This window comes from Bufo bufo, chromosome 3, assembly GCF_905171765.1.
Source record: "Bufo bufo chromosome 3, aBufBuf1.1, whole genome shotgun sequence".
Taxonomy (NCBI): domain Eukaryota; kingdom Metazoa; phylum Chordata; class Amphibia; order Anura; family Bufonidae; genus Bufo; species Bufo bufo.
In genome coordinates, this window is record NC_053391.1 from 54,119,540 (window position 1) to 54,142,664 (window position 23,125).

Here is a 23,125-nt window from a genome sequence, read left to right on the forward strand (position 1 = left end):
TACAACCAGTGTATAATGTGGTGGAAAAATGAATGAAGCCAGCAAAGGAGGCAATATGGACAATCACAATACATTAGTAAGCAGGGCCGCCATCAGGGGGGTACAGCCGATACCCCAGTAAGGGGCCCGGCCGGTTCCGAGCCTTTTTTTTTTTTTGGGGAGTCAGTGACTTTATAGGCCGCGTCGCTACAGGGGGGCAATTCCCCCCCCCCCCCCCCCCCGCTTATTCCCGTACCGCTGGCGCTGTCTTTCCCTTTAAAACAAAAAACCATAAGGCTCTGAGCCGCCGTGCCGATCCGAATCAGTGACTGACACAGTCAGTCACTACTCGCTGTGCAGAGGAGCACATGTGACATCAGACGCTGCTGCATGCCGCCTTCAGATTCGCGCGCGGCGGGAACTTCGGGAAGTGGAAGCCTGCCCTTAGCCAGCCCAGGAGTCAGTGCCGGCTCCATGCTCCATCACATGTTGGACAACAGGCACAGCGGCCACTGACAGACCACCCCACTGATTACATTAAGGTGACCTTAATAAGGGGTCCATTAGGTTTCTCTGATAAAATGGCATGCTGAGCTGGTAAAATGCAAAGCTGTTTTCTGGATTATCCCAGACTGGATATTTACTTATTCAGATGCGCAGCGTAACTATCATATCCCAAGGCAACACAATCTAACCAGGTATGAAAAGGCAGGGGAAAAAAAGTTGGGAGGGAAAAGGACAAGCTTAGACCAGCACAGGTGAAATTTCCCTCTGTCAGGGTTAGTCAAGTGCAAGCACATAACCAAAAATGGATATGGCCCAAGGAAGGAGAACTGGTAAACTAGGGACAGGGTCATGGTGGTCTGAGGCTCCCTGCTACTTGACAAGCACCTGTGACAGGTGCAAAGTGATCTCCTATCCCCCAGTCCTGCCACACAACTTCATCATGAGATTATATTATATATTCATACATAATCATATAATTTATCTATATGACAGCAGACAGCCTGATTGCAGCTTGCACTGCCCGGTGCCACGTGCTGCTGACTGAGTAGAGTGCTGTGCCTGTGCATTTAACATTGTGAGGGGGGCTGCTATTAATTGCATTGTGAAGTTGTCTGGCAGGACTGGGGGGGTACAGTTAGGTGCTTGTCTAGTGAACACAGGGCCATCCTCCATCACTTATTGTTATTAACCCCTCCCTTGCCAGCCCACCCAGCCCCATTTTGCTGTGTGTTCTGCTTTGAACATTTTTTAGTCCAAGAAGGGGTTAATAACAGGGTCAGCCCCAGACGCCCATAACAGGGTCAGCCCCAGACGCCCATAACAGGGTCAGCCCCAGACGCCCATAACAGGGTCAGCCCCAGACGCCCATAACAGGGTCAGCCCCAGACGCCCATAACAGGGTCAGCCCCAGACGCCCATAACAGGGTCAGCCCCAGACGCCCATAACAGGGTCAGCCCCAGACGCCCATAACAGGGTCAGCCCCAGACGCCCATAACAGGGTCAGCCCCAGACGCCCATAACAGGGTCAGCCCCAGACGCCCATAACAGGGTCAGCCCCAGACGCCCATAACAGGGTCAGCCCCAGACGCCCATAACAGGGTCAGCCCCAGACGCCCATAACAGGGTCAGCCCCAGACGCCCATAACAGGGTCAGCCCCAGACGCCCATAACAGGGTCAGCCCCAGACGCCCATAACAGGGTCAGCCCCAGACGCCCATAACAGGGTCAGCCCCAGACGCCCATAACAGGGTCAGCCCCAGACGCCCATAACAGGGTCAGCCCCAGACGCCCATAACAGGGTCAGCCCCAGACGCCCATAACAGGGTCAGCCCCAGACGCCCATAACAGGGTCAGCCCCAGACGCCCATAACAGGGTCAGCCCCAGACGCCCATAACAGGGTCAGCCCCAGACGCCCATAACAGGGTCAGCCCCAGACGCCCATAACAGGGTCAGCCCCAGACGCCCATAACAGGGTCAGCCCCAGACGCCCATAACAGGGTCAGCCCCAGACGCCCATAACAGGGTCAGCCCCAGACGCCCATAACAGGGTCAGCCCCAGACGCCCATAACAGGGTCAGCCCCAGACGCCCATAACAGGGTCAGCCCCAGACGCCCATAACAGGGTCAGCCCCAGACGCCCATAACAGGGTCAGCCCCAGACGCCCATAACAGGGTCAGCCCCAGACGCCCATAACAGGGTCAGCCCCAGACGCCCATAACAGGGTCAGCCCCAGACGCCCATAACAGGGTCAGCCCCAGACGCCCATAACAGGGTCAGCCCCAGACGCCCATAACAGGGTCAGCCCCAGACGCCCATAACAGGGTCAGCCCCAGACGCCCATAACAGGGTCAGCCCCAGACGCCCATAACAGGGTCAGCCCCAGACGCCCATAACAGGGTCAGCCCCAGACGCCCATAACAGGGTCAGCCCCAGACGCCCATAACAGGGTCAGCCCCAGACGCCCATAACAGGGTCAGCCCCAGACGCCCATAACAGGGTCAGCCCCAGACGCCCATAACAGGGTCAGCCCCAGACGCCCATAACAGGGTCAGCCCCAGACGCCCATAACAGGGTCAGCCCCAGACGCCCATAACAGGGTCAGCCCCAGACGCCCATAACAGGGTCAGCCCCAGACGCCCATAACAGGGTCAGCCCCAGACGCCCATAACAGGGTCAGCCCCAGACGCCCATAACAGGGTCAGCCCCAGACGCCCATAACAGGGTCAGCCCCAGACGCCCATAACAGGGTCAGCCCCAGACGCCCATAACAGGGTCAGCCCCAGACGCCCATAACAGGGTCAGCCCCAGACGCCCATAACAGGGTCAGCCCCAGACGCCCATAACAGGGTCAGCCCCAGACGCCCATAACAGGGTCAGCCCCAGACGCCCATAACAGGGTCAGCCCCAGACGCCCATAACAGGGTCAGCCCCAGACGCCCATAACAGGGTCAGCCCCAGACGCCCATAACAGGGTCAGCCCCAGACGCCCATAACAGGGTCAGCCCCAGACGCCCATAACAGGGTCAGCCCCAGACGCCCATAACAGGGTCAGCCCCAGACGCCCATAACAGGGTCAGCCCCAGACGCCCATAACAGGGTCAGCCCCAGACGCCCATAACAGGGTCAGCCCCAGACGCCCATAACAGGGTCAGCCCCAGACGCCCATAACAGGGTCAGCCCCAGACGCCCATAACAGGGTCAGCCCCAGACGCCCATAACAGGGTCAGCCCCAGACGCCCATAACAGGGTCAGCCCCAGACGCCCATAACAGGGTCAGCCCCAGACGCCCATAACAGGGTCAGCCCCAGACGCCCATAACAGGGTCAGCCCCAGACGCCCATAACAGGGTCAGCCCCAGACGCCCATAACAGGGTCAGCCCCAGACGCCCATAACAGGGTCAGCCCCAGACGCCCATAACAGGGTCAGCCCCAGACGCCCATAACAGGGTCAGCCCCAGACGCCCATAACAGGGTCAGCCCCAGACGCCCATAACAGGGTCAGCCCCAGACGCCCATAACAGGGTCAGCCCCAGACGCCCATAACAGGGTCAGCCCCAGACGCCCATAACAGGGTCAGCCCCAGACGCCCATAACAGGGTCAGCCCCAGACGCCCATAACAGGGTCAGCCCCAGACGCCCATAACAGGGTCAGCCCCAGACGCCCATAACAGGGTCAGCCCCAGACGCCCATAACAGGGTCAGCCCCAGACGCCCATAACAGGGTCAGCCCCAGACGCCCATAACAGGGTCAGCCCCAGACGCCCATAACAGGGTCAGCCCCAGACGCCCATAACAGGGTCAGCCCCAGACGCCCATAACAGGGTCAGCCCCAGACGCCCATAACAGGGTCAGCCCCAGACGCCCATAACAGGGTCAGCCCCAGACGCCCATAACAGGGTCAGCCCCAGACGCCCATAACAGGGTCAGCCCCAGACGCCCATAACAGGGTCAGCCCCAGACGCCCATAACAGGGTCAGCCCCAGACGCCCATAACAGGGTCAGCCCCAGACGCCCATAACAGGGTCAGCCCCAGACGCCCATAACAGGGTCAGCCCCAGACGCCCATAACAGGGTCAGCCCCAGACGCCCATAACAGGGTCAGCCCCAGACGCCCATAACAGGGTCAGCCCCAGACGCCCATAACAGGGTCAGCCCCAGACGCCCATAACAGGGTCAGCCCCAGACGCCCATAACAGGGTCAGCCCCAGACGCCCATAACAGGGTCAGCCCCAGACGCCCATAACAGGGTCAGCCCCAGACGCCCATAACAGGGTCAGCCCCAGACGCCCATAACAGGGTCAGCCCCAGACGCCCATAACAGGGTCAGCCCCAGACGCCCATAACAGGGTCAGCCCCAGACGCCCATAACAGGGTCAGCCCCAGACGCCCATAACAGGGTCAGCCCCAGACGCCCATAACAGGGTCAGCCCCAGACGCCCATAACAGGGTCAGCCCCAGACGCCCATAACAGGGTCAGCCCCAGACGCCCATAACAGGGTCAGCCCCAGACGCCCATAACAGGGTCAGCCCCAGACGCCCATAACAGGGTCAGCCCCAGACGCCCATAACAGGGTCAGCCCCAGACGCCCATAACAGGGTCAGCCCCAGACGCCCATAACAGGGTCAGCCCCAGACGCCCATAACAGGGTCAGCCCCAGACGCCCATAACAGGGTCAGCCCCAGACGCCCATAACAGGGTCAGCCCCAGACGCCCATAACAGGGTCAGCCCCAGACGCCCATAACAGGGTCAGCCCCAGACGCCCATAACAGGGTCAGCCCCAGACGCCCATAACAGGGTCAGCCCCAGACGCCCATAACAGGGTCAGCCCCAGACGCCCATAACAGGGTCAGCCCCAGACGCCCATAACAGGGTCAGCCCCAGACGCCCATAACAGGGTCAGCCCCAGACGCCCATAACAGGGTCAGCCCCAGACGCCCATAACAGGGTCAGCCCCAGACGCCCATAACAGGGTCAGCCCCAGACGCCCATAACAGGGTCAGCCCCAGACGCCCATAACAGGGTCAGCCCCAGACGCCCATAACAGGGTCAGCCCCAGACGCCCATAACAGGGTCAGCCCCAGACGCCCATAACAGGGTCAGCCCCAGACGCCCATAACAGGGTCAGCCCCAGACGCCCATAACAGGGTCAGCCCCAGACGCCCATAACAGGGTCAGCCCCAGACGCCCATAACAGGGTCAGCCCCAGACGCCCATAACAGGGTCAGCCCCAGACGCCCATAACAGGGTCAGCCCCAGACGCCCATAACAGGGTCAGCCCCAGACGCCCATAACAGGGTCAGCCCCAGACGCCCATAACAGGGTCAGCCCCAGACGCCCATAACAGGGTCAGCCCCAGACGCCCATAACAGGGTCAGCCCCAGACGCCCATAACAGGGTCAGCCCCAGACGCCCATAACAGGGTCAGCCCCAGACGCCCATAACAGGGTCAGCCCCAGACGCCCATAACAGGGTCAGCCCCAGACGCCCATAACAGGGTCAGCCCCAGACGCCCATAACAGGGTCAGCCCCAGACGCCCATAACAGGGTCAGCCCCAGACGCCCATAACAGGGTCAGCCCCAGACGCCCATAACAGGGTCAGCCCCAGACGCCCATAACAGGGTCAGCCCCAGACGCCCATAACAGGGTCAGCCCCAGACGCCCATAACAGGGTCAGCCCCAGACGCCCATAACAGGGTCAGCCCCAGACGCCCATAACAGGGTCAGCCCCAGACGCCCATAACAGGGTCAGCCCCAGACGCCCATAACAGGGTCAGCCCCAGACGCCCATAACAGGGTCAGCCCCAGACGCCCATAACAGGGTCAGCCCCAGACGCCCATAACAGGGTCAGCCCCAGACGCCCATAACAGGGTCAGCCCCAGACGCCCATAACAGGGTCAGCCCCAGACGCCCATAACAGGGTCAGCCCCAGACGCCCATAACAGGGTCAGCCCCAGACGCCCATAACAGGGTCAGCCCCAGACGCCCATAACAGGGTCAGCCCCAGACGCCCATAACAGGGTCAGCCCCAGACGCCCATAACAGGGTCAGCCCCAGACGCCCATAACAGGGTCAGCCCCAGACGCCCATAACAGGGTCAGCCCCAGACGCCCATAACAGGGTCAGCCCCAGACGCCCATAACAGGGTCAGCCCCAGACGCCCATAACAGGGTCAGCCCCAGACGCCCATAACAGGGTCAGCCCCAGACGCCCATAACAGGGTCAGCCCCAGACGCCCATAACAGGGTCAGCCCCAGACGCCCATAACAGGGTCAGCCCCAGACGCCCATAACAGGGTCAGCCCCAGACGCCCATAACAGGGTCAGCCCCAGACGCCCATAACAGGGTCAGCCCCAGACGCCCATAACAGGGTCAGCCCCAGACGCCCATAACAGGGTCAGCCCCAGACGCCCATAACAGGGTCAGCCCCAGACGCCCATAACAGGGTCAGCCCCAGACGCCCATAACAGGGTCAGCCCCAGACGCCCATAACAGGGTCAGCCCCAGACGCCCATAACAGGGTCAGCCCCAGACGCCCATAACAGGGTCAGCCCCAGACGCCCATAACAGGGTCAGCCCCAGACGCCCATAACAGGGTCAGCCCCAGACGCCCATAACAGGGTCAGCCCCAGACGCCCATAACAGGGTCAGCCCCAGACGCCCATAACAGGGTCAGCCCCAGACGCCCATAACAGGGTCAGCCCCAGACGCCCATAACAGGGTCAGCCCCAGACGCCCATAACAGGGTCAGCCCCAGACGCCCATAACAGGGTCAGCCCCAGACGCCCATAACAGGGTCAGCCCCAGACGCCCATAACAGGGTCAGCCCCAGACGCCCATAACAGGGTCAGCCCCAGACGCCCATAACAGGGTCAGCCCCAGACGCCCATAACAGGGTCAGCCCCAGACGCCCATAACAGGGTCAGCCCCAGACGCCCATAACAGGGTCAGCCCCAGACGCCCATAACAGGGTCAGCCCCAGACGCCCATAACAGGGTCAGCCCCAGACGCCCATAACAGGGTCAGCCCCAGACGCCCATAACAGGGTCAGCCCCAGACGCCCATAACAGGGTCAGCCCCAGACGCCCATAACAGGGTCAGCCCCAGACGCCCATAACAGGGTCAGCCCCAGACGCCCATAACAGGGTCAGCCCCAGACGCCCATAACAGGGTCAGCCCCAGACGCCCATAACAGGGTCAGCCCCAGACGCCCATAACAGGGTCAGCCCCAGACGCCCATAACAGGGTCAGCCCCAGATGCCAATAATAGGGTCAAAAGAGTCTACCTTGTCGTGGTAGCAGGCTTCATATTCTTTGGTAAAAAAAAAAATTCCTTACTGAAATCACTCATTATCACTTTTTACTGTATTTGTAGTAGTAAAAAAAAAAAATATATATGAAATTGGGGGTGGGTCCTTGGAGGTGGAGGGGGGCTGGGAGGCGGAGTCAGGACGGATTCTAAAGGGGCGGAGTAGGAGGCCTTGAGCTGTGTAAGGGGCCCCAAAATTTATGATGGCAGCACTGTTAGTAAGTGTCTTGTATTAACTTTCTCTACATGACAAATGCCATTTGCTGAAGTGAGACAACCCCTTTAAAAAGGTCCGCAGCAAGTATCTCCACCAACAGGAGGTGCACTGCAGACTACAGGGTGATGCGGAGCTGCACCACAAGCTTCCAATCTACCACAGCAAAAGTGCAGCTCTTTCTGTTATTTCCTTGTCTACAGTGAGGAGCAGTGACCTCTGGTGTCTGGAGATGGACACTGCGGAGGACATTTCATTCCTATTCCCGCGTATGTCTTTTTTATATTAATATAAATATTATTATCAGTGGGGTAATCTTGTCTCCAGCAGTACAGGAAGACTGTTAATCCAGTTACTCTAACACTTGCAGGGTTGTATACGGAAATCCCATAAAAAAAGAATGGAGACAGCCACACATGCGTGGCCACGGCACCAGGCAGTATATGGAGGGGGTCATGGGATATGCCATAAACGCCTAAAATGAGAACACCCCTTTAACCTCTAGTGAGAATAGGCAACATTGCACCAACAGCTGAAATGCATTATGGGTGATACAGTGACATCACAGTCATTATCATATGTACACGCCTAACAGACTGATTTGAAAACTCCAAGTTAGGAAGGTGTGTCTAACTGATAAATTTATGATCATAAACCACACACACATAAAGGGGAAAAGGACAACAGGGAGCAACAGAAGACAAAACACACAGAAACAGAGAAAGGAGAGACCCCAGGTGAAAAATCCCAATGATCAGAACGTACTTCAGAGATGACCCTTAGACACCGCATTCTCTGGTAACGTATAACTTGATTATGTGTAGTATTGATTGAATTATTTGGCTTGATACTTAGGAAAATCCCCACTTTAGTACGGATGTATAATGTTAAGTGCCACATCAATATTATCACTATTCAGTAAAGATGCATATTATTGAATAAAAGATCTAATATTGATTTAGGAGAAAATCTCTGATTGGAATATTCATTCCATAGTCATATCAGGCTTGATAATTTATAACTTATGTAGCAATACTACCAGATATCCGAGATTGGTCATAGTTTGAGCAGAGCAAGGGTTCGTATCTACTTAATCAATATTAAGCTATTGTGTATATCTCATAATTGTCGTTGGGACGCTTGTATTACATTTTTATGTTTGAGAGGCGATATGGAACGCTGGTAGTCGTGTTAGAGCCATCTAGTGGCGAATTGTGGGTACTGCATATCACTGTTATTGCATATTATTGAGTTTTACATTCATTAAGCTTTGATTGTATCTTAAGTTATTGTATAATAAATCATTTATATTTTAACATAGACGCTTGTACCTTATTTTACTGATTGCAAAATATAATTAAATTAACAATCTCTTTTTGAGGCGTTTTATATGTCCACCTCTAGGATTAAATTCCCTTTGAAATTTTTCCTTTGATCCTATCTTTTATATAAAGCATTTGCTTTATATTCCCGACACTCCGGGACATATGGCCCGCTCACGGACCATGTGTCATGGAGGGAATACGGTTGTGTTCAAGAGGCCTTAGAGTAAGATCAGATGTGATTCATGTTTTCCGTTGCAGATTTTGCAATGGATTTCACTCTGCCCCCGGCAAAGGGTGAAATCGGCAACACAATCGACATGCCCAAATTTCCAGCTAAATTTTTCAGACATGCGACTGAAGATTGCAAAATCCCAAACCAGATGCATTGTACTGTAATCTGTTGCAGATTTTTGGTGCAAAATCCACACCAAATATCCATGATGTGCAAAATCATACTTTAAGCACCAGCCCCGACATGGGTTATAAGGCCGCCTATTCATATGAAGTCACACTTCTGCAGCACATGCTAAAGAAATGTGTGGAACTTTATGGTTTCAGCTGCTGGACTCATTTAGAGAAGGGGCTTCCAGTTGGCAAAGCCCATTCATATAAAAGAAAAAAATGGATCTATGCCCATGCAGTGCATGCTGCTTACCTTGCTGAGAAATAACTTGTACGCTCAATTGTACTGATCCATCAGTTTTAACTCCTTGGTCGAATAAACTTCTTTCTGGATCAAGCTAAAGAGATTTAAAAACAAATTACTGTTGTAAAACTATTTCAACGACATAGCAAAGAAGGATCATCATAATGCAAGTGACGACTAAAAGAGACCCTGCACAGGGCTGGCTACAACTATGACCCATTCTCAATAGCTGCAACAAATGTGGACACCACCGGTGACTCCTACCTCCTCCAGAGAGCTGCAACCTTCACCTACACATATAGCCGCAGTACACAGTAGATATGTCAGTAAATAAGAACCTAGAAGCCCTAAGGAAAGGTTTAGTGCATAAAAGTGTCGCCATCAAAATACATTTTGATAGTGTGAGACTGAGTAAAGAACGATAAGGGGACGGTAACACCAATAATCGATCTATTCAAGCATTTCCAGGAGTAACAATTGAGGAATGACAATGCAGAGCTCTAAATATAGGGGCTTCGACATTTCTATTTTACGGGACGTGCAAGTGCTTAATAAAAACAGCCATGTCAGGAGAGCTTTGCCATTTCCAGGAGTTGTCTTGCCTGCTAAAACAGCAAGAAACTCCAGTAAAAAAACAAAACAAAAAATTTACGGGACGTGCAAGTGCTTAATAAAAACAGCCATGTCAGGAGAGCTTTGCCATTTCCAGGAGTTGTCTTGCCTGCTAAAACAGCAAGAAACTCCAGTAAAAAAACAAAACAAAAAAAAAAAAAAACAAACGCACCAAAAACTGCAAAACGCCCCAAAAAACTAAATGGTGTGTTACACCAGCCTAAGGCTGGGTTCAGACCTGAGCGTTTTACAGCGCGTTCAAACGCGCTGTAAAACGCTCAACACATGAAAACCAATGCTTCCCTATGGCCCTGGTTCTCACTTGAGCGTTTTACAGCGCGTTTAAACGCGCTGAAAAACGCCCTACGCTCAAACAAGTTCTTGAGCTTCTTTGGGGCGTTTTGACGCGCGTTTGTGGCCATTGGACACTGCAGTCAATCACACAAACGCGCGTCAAACGCGCGTTTACTATTGCAAAAAACGCGCATAAAAACGCGCGACAAAAACGCTCATATAAAATGCGCTCAGGTCTGAACCCAGCCTAAAGCAACCGCAGAAAACTGAATATTATTTAGTGATGTATTTAGGTGTTAGAACTGGTTACAATTTACTTCCCTTAATGCAATCTGGAAAAGTCTTTGGACACTTTCACATTTTGTTATGTTACGGCCTTGTGCGGAGATAAAATTCTAGTTTTTCCCCATCATTCTGCACTTAGTTGAAGCCCCTTTGGCAGCGATTACAGCCTCCAGTCTTCTTGGTATGATACACACCTGGATTTGGGATTTTCGGTCATTCTTCTCTGCAGATCCGCTCAAGCTCTGGAAGGTTGGATCAGGGCCGTCGGTGGACAGCAATTTTCAGGCTTCTCCAGATATGTTCAGGCTATAGCTGGGCAACTCAAGGTCATTCACAGAGACATCGTCCCTAAGCCGCTCCTGTGTTGTCATGGCTGTGTGCTTAGGATCATTGTCTTGTGGGAAGGTGAACCTTCGGCCCAGTCTGAGGTCCAAAGCGCTCTGGATCAGGGTTTTCATTAAGAATATCTCTGCACCGTGCTCCATTCACCTTTCCCTCAGCCCTGACCAGTCTCCCCCACAGTATGATGCTTCCTCCACCATGCTTCACTGTAGGGACAGTATTCGGTAGGTGATGAGCAATGCATGGTTTCTTCCAGACATGACACTTAGAACGGAGGCCAAAAAGCTCAATCTTGGTTTCATCAGACCAGAGAATCTTTGTTCTGAGACTCCTTTAGGTGCTTTTTTGCAAACTTTAATTTGTCTTTTACTGAGGAGAGGCTTCTTTCTGGCTGCTCTTCATTTAAGCCCAGATTGGTGGAGTGCTGCAGTGATGGTTGACCATTTTGAAGTTTCTGCCATCTGCACATAGGATCTCTGGGACAGAATGACCACTGGGTTCTTAGTTGCCTCTTTTACCAAGGCCCTCCCCCCCCGATTACTTACTTTGGTGGGGCGGCCACCACTTAAGAATTATGGAGACCACAGTGCTCTTGGCAACATCCAGTTCAGCAGAAATTTTTTCTACCCTTCTCCAGATCGGTGCCTCCACACAATGTGAAAAAGGAATCCAGCACAGCGTCCAATAGAAAATTACTTCTTTATTGATCACTTAAAATCCATAAAGTGCATGTAAAAAGCTACGGGTTTTGGACAAACGCATGCCATCCTTCAACATGGCTTCCTCGCAATCCTGTCTCTGAGCTCTACAGGCAGTTGCTTGTTTTTTTTCTCTGATATGTACTGTCAGCTGTGAGACCTTATATAGACAGGGCTGAGTCTTTCTAAATCATGCTGAATCAGCTGAAAATACCACTGGAGCACTCCAATCAAGGTGTAGAAACATCTCAAAGATGATAAAGAGAAATGGGAGGCCGCAGAGCTAAAACTCAAGTCTCATAAGTGAAATTGCAGTTTTACAAACATTTATAAAATTCTGTTTTCACTTTCTCATTATGGGCTATTGAGTGCAGATTGATGGGGAAAAGTTGATTTATTTTGATTTTAGCACAAGGTCGCAACCAGAAAATGTGGAAAAGGTGAAAGAGCCTCTAGTCTTTCCCATGCACTGCATTACGCGCGCACACACACACACACAGCCTCGTACCTGGATGTCTTGTAAACAGATTTCATGGGCGTCCAGTGAGCACTGAAGTCGGGGCTCTAGCAGCTTCTTGAGATTTCCAATTGGCTCATTTATGTCAATAGACTGGCTGACAAACTCTGCCGTGGTATATGTCTGCTCTATGATGCTGAAATGTAAACACACGGGAAAAACAGTTAAGCACAGTCAACTCTTCCTGGTACTATTGTCCCAAATTTCCTACCCCCAAGTATCTAGGAAATGGCTACCAAACTGAACTTGCAAATCACTAAAATGGTAACAGCACGCTGAAAACAACATGTGGAAATACCGCGGTGTAATACAGTACCAGCAAAGTGAGAGAGATTGGGGAGGGGGAACGCTATACATAAGGTGATGAATTGCATAAACTGGCATGCAGCAGGTTTTAAAATCCGTACAGCAGGTCAATTTTGTAATCTGCGGAAATTGACCCGCTGTACTGCTGCATGCCAGTTTATGCAATTCATCACCTTATGTATAGCGTTTTCCCCCCCAATAGACTTCAATGGCATTATTAAAATAAACAGAAAATCCGAACCAAGCACCGCAACTGGGAAAAAATAAAAATAAAAATAAAAGTGCACAAAAACGGCGATAAATAGATTTTGTGTGGACTGGTGTGTTTATGACGTTTTAGGGTATGACTATGTGGCAGGGTCATGTCGCATGGCCACAAAAGTCGCAGTACACTCCCGTTAATCTAATAAGGACCAAACTGTTTAGTGGTGGCACCCACCACACTGCAAGGTCAGTGCAGTCCTAATAAGTTTAATTAAAGCCCATTGTGGCCTACACAGACACGCGGTTGTGACTCAGCCGTGGGGGCGTACCCTTACAGTTGGCAAAGTGGTCTCTGGAGACCATGAACCCTTAGCTTAGACTTCACAGCAACATAAAGTCTTGGATAATTCATGGTTAAAATTGTGCCTGCAACAAAACTTCCACTGTTCCCTAGAAGAGTTGGGAAGACACAGGCGACCCTGTAACTACTGCAGAATCTCCATCTGCTTGCATTCTGTCCACCACAGGCAGAAATAAAGCAGCTGTGAGTTCACTATGATATGTGCACCCTCTCATGCCTCCAAGAAGCACCAGCCTTAGGGACCTCTCTCTTGAATATGGAATAGCACTGCAACAGACAAAAGGTGCACGGGCCACGAATCGGACAGATTATCTGGAATGACTCCTCCTGCGAACAGTCTGGCCATGTAAATGTGCCACCGAAACACTCATTCATCGGGTGAGCCTGTCGTTCATGCAGGTACCACCGATCATGGCTTCTGGGTAGCAGATCGTGCTGTTTAAACAGCATGATTCTGTAGGAGGGATTGCAATAGCGATCCCTCGTCCTCATACAGGGAAGGAGATCGCTGCAGGTAAATGTGTCTCCTCCACTGAACGATCAGCTGACTTGGGAAGGAACGCTTCCTTCCCGACAATTGGCCACTCAATCTGCCCGTGTAAATCCAGCTAAGGCTTCGTTCACATCACCGTTCTAGCTTTCCGTTCTCCTGCTCCGTCTAGGAGCAGGAGAACGGAAAGGACGGAAAAGGCACATAACTGACGCCAAACTGAGTCAAACGGAGCCCTTTGGACCCCAAACATTATAATTGGGTCTGTTAGGTTTCCGCTCAGAAGATGATTTTTAAGCGGAGACAAAAGTCCTGCATGCAGGAGTTTTGTCTCCGCTTAAAAATCATCTTCTGAGCGGAAACATAACGGACCCCATTATAATGTATGGGGTCCAAAGGGCTCCGTTTGGCGTCAGTTATGTGCCTTTTCCGTCCTCCTGCTCCTAGACGGAGCAGGAGAACGGAAAGCCAGAACGGTGATGTGAACGAAGCTTAAAGAATAAAATGTGTGAGCCGCCTACAGTAATCACCAGGGGGCAGTCTTATCAGCCGGCAGCAACTTTACTGCGCAAGATGAAATCTCAGGCTGAGGCTACTTTCACTTCTGCGTTCTTTGTTCAGGTTTTGAGATCCGGCACCATTAACTTACACTGATTTTGATTACAGATCCAGTTTGTTCCGTTTCGCAGATGGACTGATACACACTGATCAGTTCTGTCACCATTGACAATGCTGGGGACAAAACTGAACCGTTTTGGATCCTCTGCCGGATCTCAAAACCAGAAAGCCAAAACGCTGATGTGACAGTAGCCTACAAAAAGCAATATTAAGACTCCTATTCACACCGCACACACCTTTCTTCTGTACATTCTGCTTTTTCTGTTCCATCGATTTCTATCTCTATCAGTTCCTCGGCATCCCTCTTTGTCATGGCTGAATTTTTTCAGATGCAAACCTATGGGGGGGTCAGAGAAAATTAGAAAGATTATTCCCACTCTTTTACTCTACACATAAACCAAACAAAATAAGATGCAAGACATAAATGGGGTGTGAATCCGACCCTGCAGGAAGAATCGATCTGAAACTACAGCGTGGTTTCACTGCCTCTCATATCACCTAAGGCCTCGTTCACAGTTTGGTTTTTCACCGACATGATGCGCTATCTGCATTTTCCGCGGACAGCACACGTACCCATTACTTTTAAGGTCTCTGTTCACACCAGTATTTTTTACTGACCGCGAGTCAGTGAAAGAAAAAAAAAATAGAGACATGCACTACTCTGGTCCGTGATGCCCATTATAGTGTATGGCCTCCGTGTTGCATCCATGTTTGGTCCGTTTTTAACTGACCACTGATAGGAGATGCTTTTGAGATCCATTTCCAGCTGAGCAGCGTCTGGAATATAGATGACACACAGAGGGCAAAAAACGGACACACCGCCCTAACACGGATCCTTCACGGAAGAAACACAGACGCGTTTTTTCACAGATGTCAAACGGAAAAGGAAATGTGAATACAGCCTAACAATGAGCTTAATTAACTGAACAGGTCGCATTATAGTCAATTGATAATAGCTGCAATTGTAAGTGAAATTACCAAGATAGAAGAGTGTGCAGCCGCAGTGATCGCACGGTTTTCACCAATTACTATAGCAGCCACGAGCTGAGACTATGACTGGTGTTATACTAATTTCACACAAGCGACTTCTCCGTCCGGATACATTCCATTTTGCAAACAGACTGAATCCTGACGCAGTCATTTCAAGCGGTCTGTGCACATGTTCTATAATGTCAGGTTTTTCACACAGCCCTGTCCCCATAGAGGTGAATGGGGTTGTGTGAAAAATGGACGGCGTCCAGATGCAATGTGTTTTAGGCTACTTTCACACTCGCGTTTTGGGCGGATCCGTCATGGATCTACAAAAACTGATCTGTAACAATAATACAACCGCATTCATCCGTCATGAATGGATCCATTTGTATTATCTGTAACATAGCCAAGACGCATCAGTTTTCTATTGTGCCAGAGAAAACGGATCCGTCCTGGCACACAATGTAAGTCAATGGGGACGGATCAGTTTTCTCTGTTTCGTCAAGCGGACAGCAAAATGCTGCAGGTGTCCCCCTCCAGAGCGGAACGGAGGCAAACTGATGCATTCTGAGCGGATCCTTTTCCATTCAGAATGCATTAGGGCAAAACTGATCCGTTTGGGACCGCGTGTGAGAGCCCTGAACGGATCTCACAAACGGAAACCAAGACGCCAGTGTGAAAGTAGCCCTACACTTCAGAACTTGAGCAAAACAGAAAAAACTAAAAACATTGAATACAATCGCAGAAAAAACTGATTCAACTTCTGTGCAAAGTCAGCCCCAGACTCAGCAAGTGAATGGCTCCCCTGATCTGAGCGAGTGGGAGAGCCCTCTCCGTGGTCGCAATTGACCATGGCATCTGATGGAGTTAAAAGGTCTGTTATTGGCATAATTGCCGATCACAGACATTGCCTCCGGGTGTCTGCTGTGTAAAACAGTAGGCACCCAGCGGCCATAGTGTCCCCTCAGTTTCTAGAGGGGCAAGCTTACTCGGTACCTGTGTGGCGCTAGTCTTTAACCCTTTCATGACCAAGGCTCATTGATGCCCCAGTGTCCAGGTCAAATTTTATAAAACTGACATGTGTCACTTTATGTGGTAATAACTTTGGAACACTTATTTATTCAAGCCATTCTGAGATTGTTTTCTCGTGACACATTGTACTTCATGATAGTCATAAATTTGAGTCAATATATTTCACCTTTATTTATGAAAAATCCCAAATTTACCAAAAAGTTTGAAAAATTAGCAATTTTCCAAATTTGAATTTCTCTGCTTTTAAAACAGAAAGTGATACCTCGTAAAATATTTATTACTTAACATTTCCCATGTCTACTTTATGTTGGCATCATTTTGGAAATGTCATTTTATTTTTTGGGGATGTTACAAGGCTTAGAAGTTTAGAAGCAATTCTTAAAATTTTTAAGAAAATTTCTAAAACCCACTTTTTAAGGACCACTTCAGGTCTGAAGTCACTTTGTGGGGATTACATAGTGGATACCCCCATAAATGACCCCATTGTAGAAACTACACCCCTCAAGTTCATTTTACAAACTTTGTTAACCCTTTAGGTGTTCCACAAGAATTAAAGGAAAATGGAGAATAAATTTCAAAATTTCACTTTCTTGGCAGATTTTCCATTTTATTACATTTTTTTCTTTAACACATCAAGGGTTAACAGCCAAACAAAACTCAATATTTATTACCCTGGTTCTGCGGTTTACAGAAACACCCCACATGTGGTCGTAAACTGCTGTACGGGCACACGGCAGGGCGCAGAAGAAAAGGAACACCATATGGTTTTTGGAAGGCAGATTTTGCTGGACTGGTTTTTAGATGCCATGTCCCATTTAAAGCCCCCCTGATGCACCCATCCAGTAGAAACTCCCAAAAAGTGACCCTATTTTGGAAACTGGGGGATAAGGTGCCAGATTTATTGGTACTATTTTTGGGGGCATATGCCTTTTTGATCGCTTGGTGTTGCACTTTTTGTGATGTAAGGTGAAAAAAATTGCTTTTTGGCACTGTTTTTCTTTTTTCTTTATTACGGACGCGCCAATACCTAATATGTACACCTTTTTATTTTATTTCACTTTAACACAATAATGGCATATTTGAAATAAAAAAATGATATTTTAGTGTCTTCGTGTTCTGAGAGCTATAGTTTTTTTATTTTTTGAGCGACTTTCTTATGTAGGGTCTCATTTTTTGCAGGATGAGGTGACGGTTTTATTGGTACCATTTTGTGGGACATACGCCTTTTTGATCGCTCGGTGTTGCACTTTTTGTGGTGTAAGGTGACAAAAATGGCTTTTTTGACAGTTTTTATTTTTTATGGTGTTTATAGTACGGGGTCGATCATGTGATATATTTATAAAGACTGTCGTTACGGACGCGGTGATACATAATATGTCTAGTTTTTTATTTATTTTTTCATTTTTTATAGGAAAAGGCAATTTTTTTTTTTTCATTACATTTTTATTTATTTATTTATTTTTACTTTTATTATTTTCACTTTTTTTTTTAATCAAGTCCCACTTGGATCTTGAAGATCCAGTGTGGCTGATGGCTGTACTATACTTTGCAATGCTTTTGCATTGCAAAGTACAATACTATCAAATGTCCTGTAGATGGCAACACCGGGCGCTTTTGCAAAGCGTCCGGTTGCCATGGCAACCATCGGGCGCTGCAATCACAGCGCAGCAGCCCCGATGGTTGAGAGAGGGAGCCCCCTCCCTCTATTAACCCCATGGATGCCGCTACAGCGGCATCTAAGGGGTTACAGCAGAGTGTCAGCATACAGCTGACACTCGCTGCTGATGTCGGCGGCTCAGGAATGGAGCCGCCGACATCAAATAAAGCAGGGGGACCGCATCGGGGGCAGGAGGTACAGATAGGGGGCAGCACTGTAAAGGGGGGGGCATATTTGGGGGTCTCATGCATGAGGGGGAGGAGGCGAACCGCATCAGGGGTACAAAAAATGGATGGAGGGGCGGGGATCGCATTGGAGGCCGGGCTCACAGGAGGGGTGGGGAGGTTGGAGGCGCACAGGAAGGGGGCAAAGATCGGGGGCACAGATGGGGGAGCTTCATTACACATTACCTGATTTCAGGCTCTGATCTGCAGAGTGCAGATCAGAGCCTGAAACCGTCATTTCAACACTGCCACGATCCGATTGGTTAGTCTGCACAGACTAACCAATTGGATCGATTGCCGGCAAGGGGCCACTCTGATTGGTCCCTTTCTGGCATTAATAGACTGTATGCTGTCCGTGACAGCAGCAGGGCAGGGGAAGAAGCTTTAATCCAAGCGCTTTGCAGCGCTTGGATTAAAGAGCTTGCTTGACGTCTATACACGTGGTAGCTGCACGGGGTATGTGCAGCTATCACGTATATATACAGATTGCGGTCGGGAAGGGGTTAAGGGGTTAAAAGCTAAACTAGCCAAACATTTTTACTGCCCTAATGCATCAAAAATTGAAACTGAAGCAACTGCGGTAAATCTTTTAAAAAATGTCCCTTTGTTTTGTTCCTTCAGATCCTATGCAGGCCTATATGTTTCCATTGAAACACACTGCAAACTGTGTGTAGTCTGATCATGCAGGCTTTCCATCTGTCCCATACTGTTTGCGGCGCTCCAGCAGGTTTACCGCAGGCCCAGTGACGTCACGACTAGTATCAATGGCCTGGGCAGGGCTGAGCTCTATTCAGGTGAACAGAGCTTAGCCGCGCCCAGTGATACTAGTCGTGACGTCACTGGGCCTGCGGTAAACAGTGAGAAGGCCGCGGCACTGCCTTCTCAAACAGCTGATCGGCGGGGGCGCCCCGGGTGTCGGACCCCCGCCAATCAGATGCTGATGATCTATCCAAACTGCACAACCCCTTCAAAGATACATCTGGAAAGATAAAAGGGATAAGATGGCGGACTATATATGATTTCCATGGAGATGCATGAACTGCACAGAAGCCATTTTTGTAAAAAAAAAAAAAATAAATTAGAACCACTAATACAGTAAAAAAAATAACAGTGATGGTGGACATGCCCTTTAACAGTCAGCATGTGCTTTGCACAGCCCGAGCGCGATTTCCTCAGGAGTCTTTCCTTTCTTCTATCCGTTTCCTGATGGCTCGGTGTTCTTCCTGTGCCGGCTCCACCCACAATGGTGTACAAACTGCCAAGATAGGACCACTGCTTTGTTTTTTTATTATTTAAATTAACTTTCATCTGAATAGATAGAACGGTCGCTTACCGTGTGAGCTACAGGTAAGGTAATGGCGGAAACATAATTTGCCTTCTGTTCTGTTGCAGAGTCAATATTCTGGTACCGACACTTTCAGCCCCATGGGGTAACCTCGGGGATGTCTGTGTCACACATGTCATTGCATCACCTCCAGGCACTTCTCTTGTAATCTTATCATGTGCCTGACCATTTAAACGCGGTTAAATACATTTTTGCAATATACTTTTTTCATGTTTTACTTACAAAATAGGCACCAGGTGTCTGTAGCGCTTTGGAATCTGTACGCTGCTACATCTTTGACGTGTTATCTGTGTGGGGCTGCAGCGAGCGATGTAAGGGCCGGGACACACATCACCGCTCCTGCCTGTGCCAGCTCTGCTAGAGCCCGGTGCCGCCCCTCCGCTGTGTGCTGTGCCCGGTGCCGCCCCTCCGCTGTGCCCGGTGCCGCCCCTCCGGTGTGTGCTGTGCCCGGTGCCGCCCCTCCGGTGTGTGCTGTGCCCGGTGCCACCCCTCCGGTGTGTGCTGTGCCCGGCTTTAGTGGAGCAAATGCAAGCAGGAGCAGCGATGTACTCGGCAGAGCGCTTACCTGTGCCATGTATAACTGCGGCGGCGCTCGCACATGTGCAGGGATGCCGGGTGTATGCCCCTGCCAGTCTGATATTGATGATATATCCTGAGGATAGGTCATGAATATATAGAAAGTGGACAACCCCTTTATTACTGCTGACCTAACCTATCTGTTTGGTGGGGCATCACTGATAATCTGTCCAGGCCAGCAACATCATGGCCTATGTGCAGCTCAGTGACATTCAAGAGAATGTGGCAGAGCTGCAATACAAACCATGGCCGCTGTCCAGTGCACCGTGCTGTGCTTAATAGGCTGAAGGACGCCATGGCGCTCACCGATGAGCTACAACCCATTCAAGCAGCCGATTGTCAGGGGTGCCGGGCATCCGACCCCCGCTGATCACCTATCCTCAGGATGGGTCACCGGCATTAGAAGGGCTTTCTGAGATCCTCAGGAGAGGTCATCAGTATCTGATTGGCGGAGGTCTGACACCCGGGACCCCCGCCGATCAGCTGTTTTGAGAAGACCCCCGTTTCTCCTGTTACCTGCCTTCTCCAAGCAGCTGTACTTGGTATCGCGCTGAGCCCCATTCACTTCTATGCGGCTGAACTGCGCCTAAGGGTCCATTCACGCTTGCGCTGTTAATTCCAGTATTGAGATCCGGCAGACGATCTCAATACTGGAACTAAACGGATCCGATTTGCTTTTACACATCAGTATCCAAAAGTTCCGTTAGGTTGTGTGAAATCAAAACGGGTGTCACTAAATACATTGAAAGTCTATCCGCCACCATAGACTTAGATTGTTTTCAGCACTGGAACCATTTTTTTCACCCTGTTTTTATTAACGGACACAAAACCGCAGCTGCCAGTGGTTTTGTGTCCGGTCACAAAACAGAATGGAAGACGCCCTGACGCATCCTGAACGGATCTCTTTCGGATTAAACGGAAACGTTTTTTCCCCCGTTATCAAGACCGTCTGCTGGATATCTATACCGGAAAACAACACAAGTGCGAAAGTAGCCTAAGCCCCGTGAACGTGGCTTTATCAAACTGCTGATCGGCGGGGGGTCCTGGGTGTCAGACGCCCATCGGTCAGATAACATCGCGAAAAAAACGCTGTAAACACTCACGACTCAAACACATCGTTCATGACTTTTCTGGATTTACTGCGGCTCTGATCGGGGACGATGGTTTATAACGGGGGCTTTTAGGGCGACCTCATTGTTACTCGCACATTAGAACGCAGACGTCAGACTCCGCAGCAGAACACGGCGCAGGTACGGACGCTTTACCCCATAGGATAACACAGGGGGCCCCTCTGCTGCATTGTATGGCTGAGCTTTTCTGCCATGTGTGAACTCACTCTAACAGGTTTCTTCGGCAGACTGACGGCATGCGATATACACACATTCCCGGCGCCCTGCCCCGACACTGTGGCCCTCAGATGGAAACATGTGTCGGTTACCATAGTGATGCGCCATGTCTGTGCAGAAAGAATGGCGCACGTCACAGCCCTAGGGCTCAGGGGGTCATGCACCAGGGACTGCTGAGACTCGTAGTCCCACACAGCAGACACACTACACAATTAGTATCGTAGGAAGCCAACAGGCACTGACAGGGTTAATAGCAGGCCGCGCGCGGCCGTCCTCTACTTACCCGCACCCTCTCTCTTTTCTTTTGCGCCCTTTTTTTCCCGGCTCTCCCACCCCCAGTCACGGAAATGAACCGTGGCGTCAACACGCAGCGCGGCCAACGGAAACAAAACACAGCCCGGGCGGAAAAGGAGAGACTGGCTAATGCGTTACCGGAAATCGAATGACGCACTTCCGCTCGACCTCCACAGCTGGGAGGGGCGAGCAGTAGCGGGAAGGCCACGAGGGGCGTGGCCCGAGAATATCCGCCTTCATGGATGGGGCGGGGCAGTGGGCGTGACAGATGCGCTGCAGGGGCCGGGTTCTCCTGTAACAGGAGGAGGAGGTTGTGTGTGTCATGAGAGAGCAGAGCTGCAACACTGCGCCGTAATCCCAGCTGTGAGAGCGCAGCTTTACAGATATCTTTACAGATGCACGCCTGGCAGCCGTTTTAAAGGGCTTTTCCAAGATAATAAAAAAAAAAATCTCAGACCTGCCCCCCCAATGCCGGCCCGTGGACTTCAGCATTTTGCGGACACGGTCTATGGTTTCTGTGGAAAGCACAAGGGGGATCTTTGCGTTTTCTGCATCCAGATAGAACAGGTCCTGTACCTATCTGCAAAATGCGGACCACCTTAGGAGCAGGTCCAAGAGTCTTAATTATTTCAGACAACCCCTTTAAAGGAGTATTCCGGCTATAATGATTCTTAAGTAAGAGCCCTGAAGACTCTTACTTACATCCGGCTATGGACGTGGTCACATGCACCGCTCCAGCCAATGACTGGCTTCAGACGAGCTGCTTGTGGCCACCTCACTGCTAAAGCCAGTCATTGGCTGGAGCGGAACATGTGACCAGGTCCATAGGCGGATGTGAAGAGTGCTGGGACCAGGAGATGGAGAGAGCAGAACCGGGGGCAGGTAAGTGCGGGTCTTCTGCGTCAGCAGGCCGGTGTGACGTTATGGGCCGTCTTTTCGAATGGGCACGCTGGGCAGTTGCCCGGGGGCCCCACTTGCCTGGGGGCCCGCCTGCCCAGTGAACCCACCAGTTGAATACTAATGAGCGCTTCCATTATGGAAGCGCTCATTAGAACCGAGAGACCAGGAAGTGGTGAACGCTCTGTACTCACCACTTCCTGGTCCTCGGCTGTCGGCTGTGCAGGGCTGCGCACAGCGTGAGGGCGCTCTGTGACCTCACGCTGTGCGCGCCAGTTCAGAGCACAGAGTCGACTGAGGAGAGGCAGGCAGCGTCCAGGAGCAGGAGAGGTAAGTGATTTTTTATTTTATAAGAAAATGTGGCTGCTGGGGGCATAAGGGGGCTAATGGAGAGGCATATGGGGGCTAATGGAGAGGCATATGGGGGCTAATGGAGAGGCATATGGGGGGCTAATGGAGAGGCATATGGGGGGCTAATGGAGAGAGGCATATGGGGGGCTAATGGAGAGGCATATGGGGGCTAATGGAGAGGCATATGGGGGCTAATGGAGAGGCATATGGGGGCTAATGGA

General features: G+C 50.7%; 1 protein-coding gene across 2 annotated transcripts in view; it reads right to left on the reverse strand.

The window, feature by feature from the left end:
- GABPA (GA binding protein transcription factor subunit alpha) overlaps positions 1-21,789 on the reverse strand; it is a 43,372-nt gene extending 21,583 nt beyond the window's left edge. Inside the window, exons 1-4 of one of the 2 annotated variants that reach the window (XM_040423210.1) lie at positions 21,656-21,789; positions 14,447-14,549; positions 12,223-12,367; positions 9,493-9,577 (exon numbers count right to left, since the gene is read on the reverse strand). In XM_040423210.1, the coding sequence (XP_040279144.1) occupies positions 9,493-9,577; positions 12,223-12,367; positions 14,447-14,523 (307 nt within the window). In that variant the 5' untranslated portion in view covers positions 14,524-14,549; positions 21,656-21,789. Of the gene's footprint in view, positions 1-9,492; positions 9,578-12,222; positions 12,368-14,446; positions 14,550-21,645 lie in introns of both variants that reach the window. The other variant, XM_040423209.1, reaches the window with a different exon arrangement.
- Positions 21,790-23,125: the final 1,336 nt, after the last annotated feature.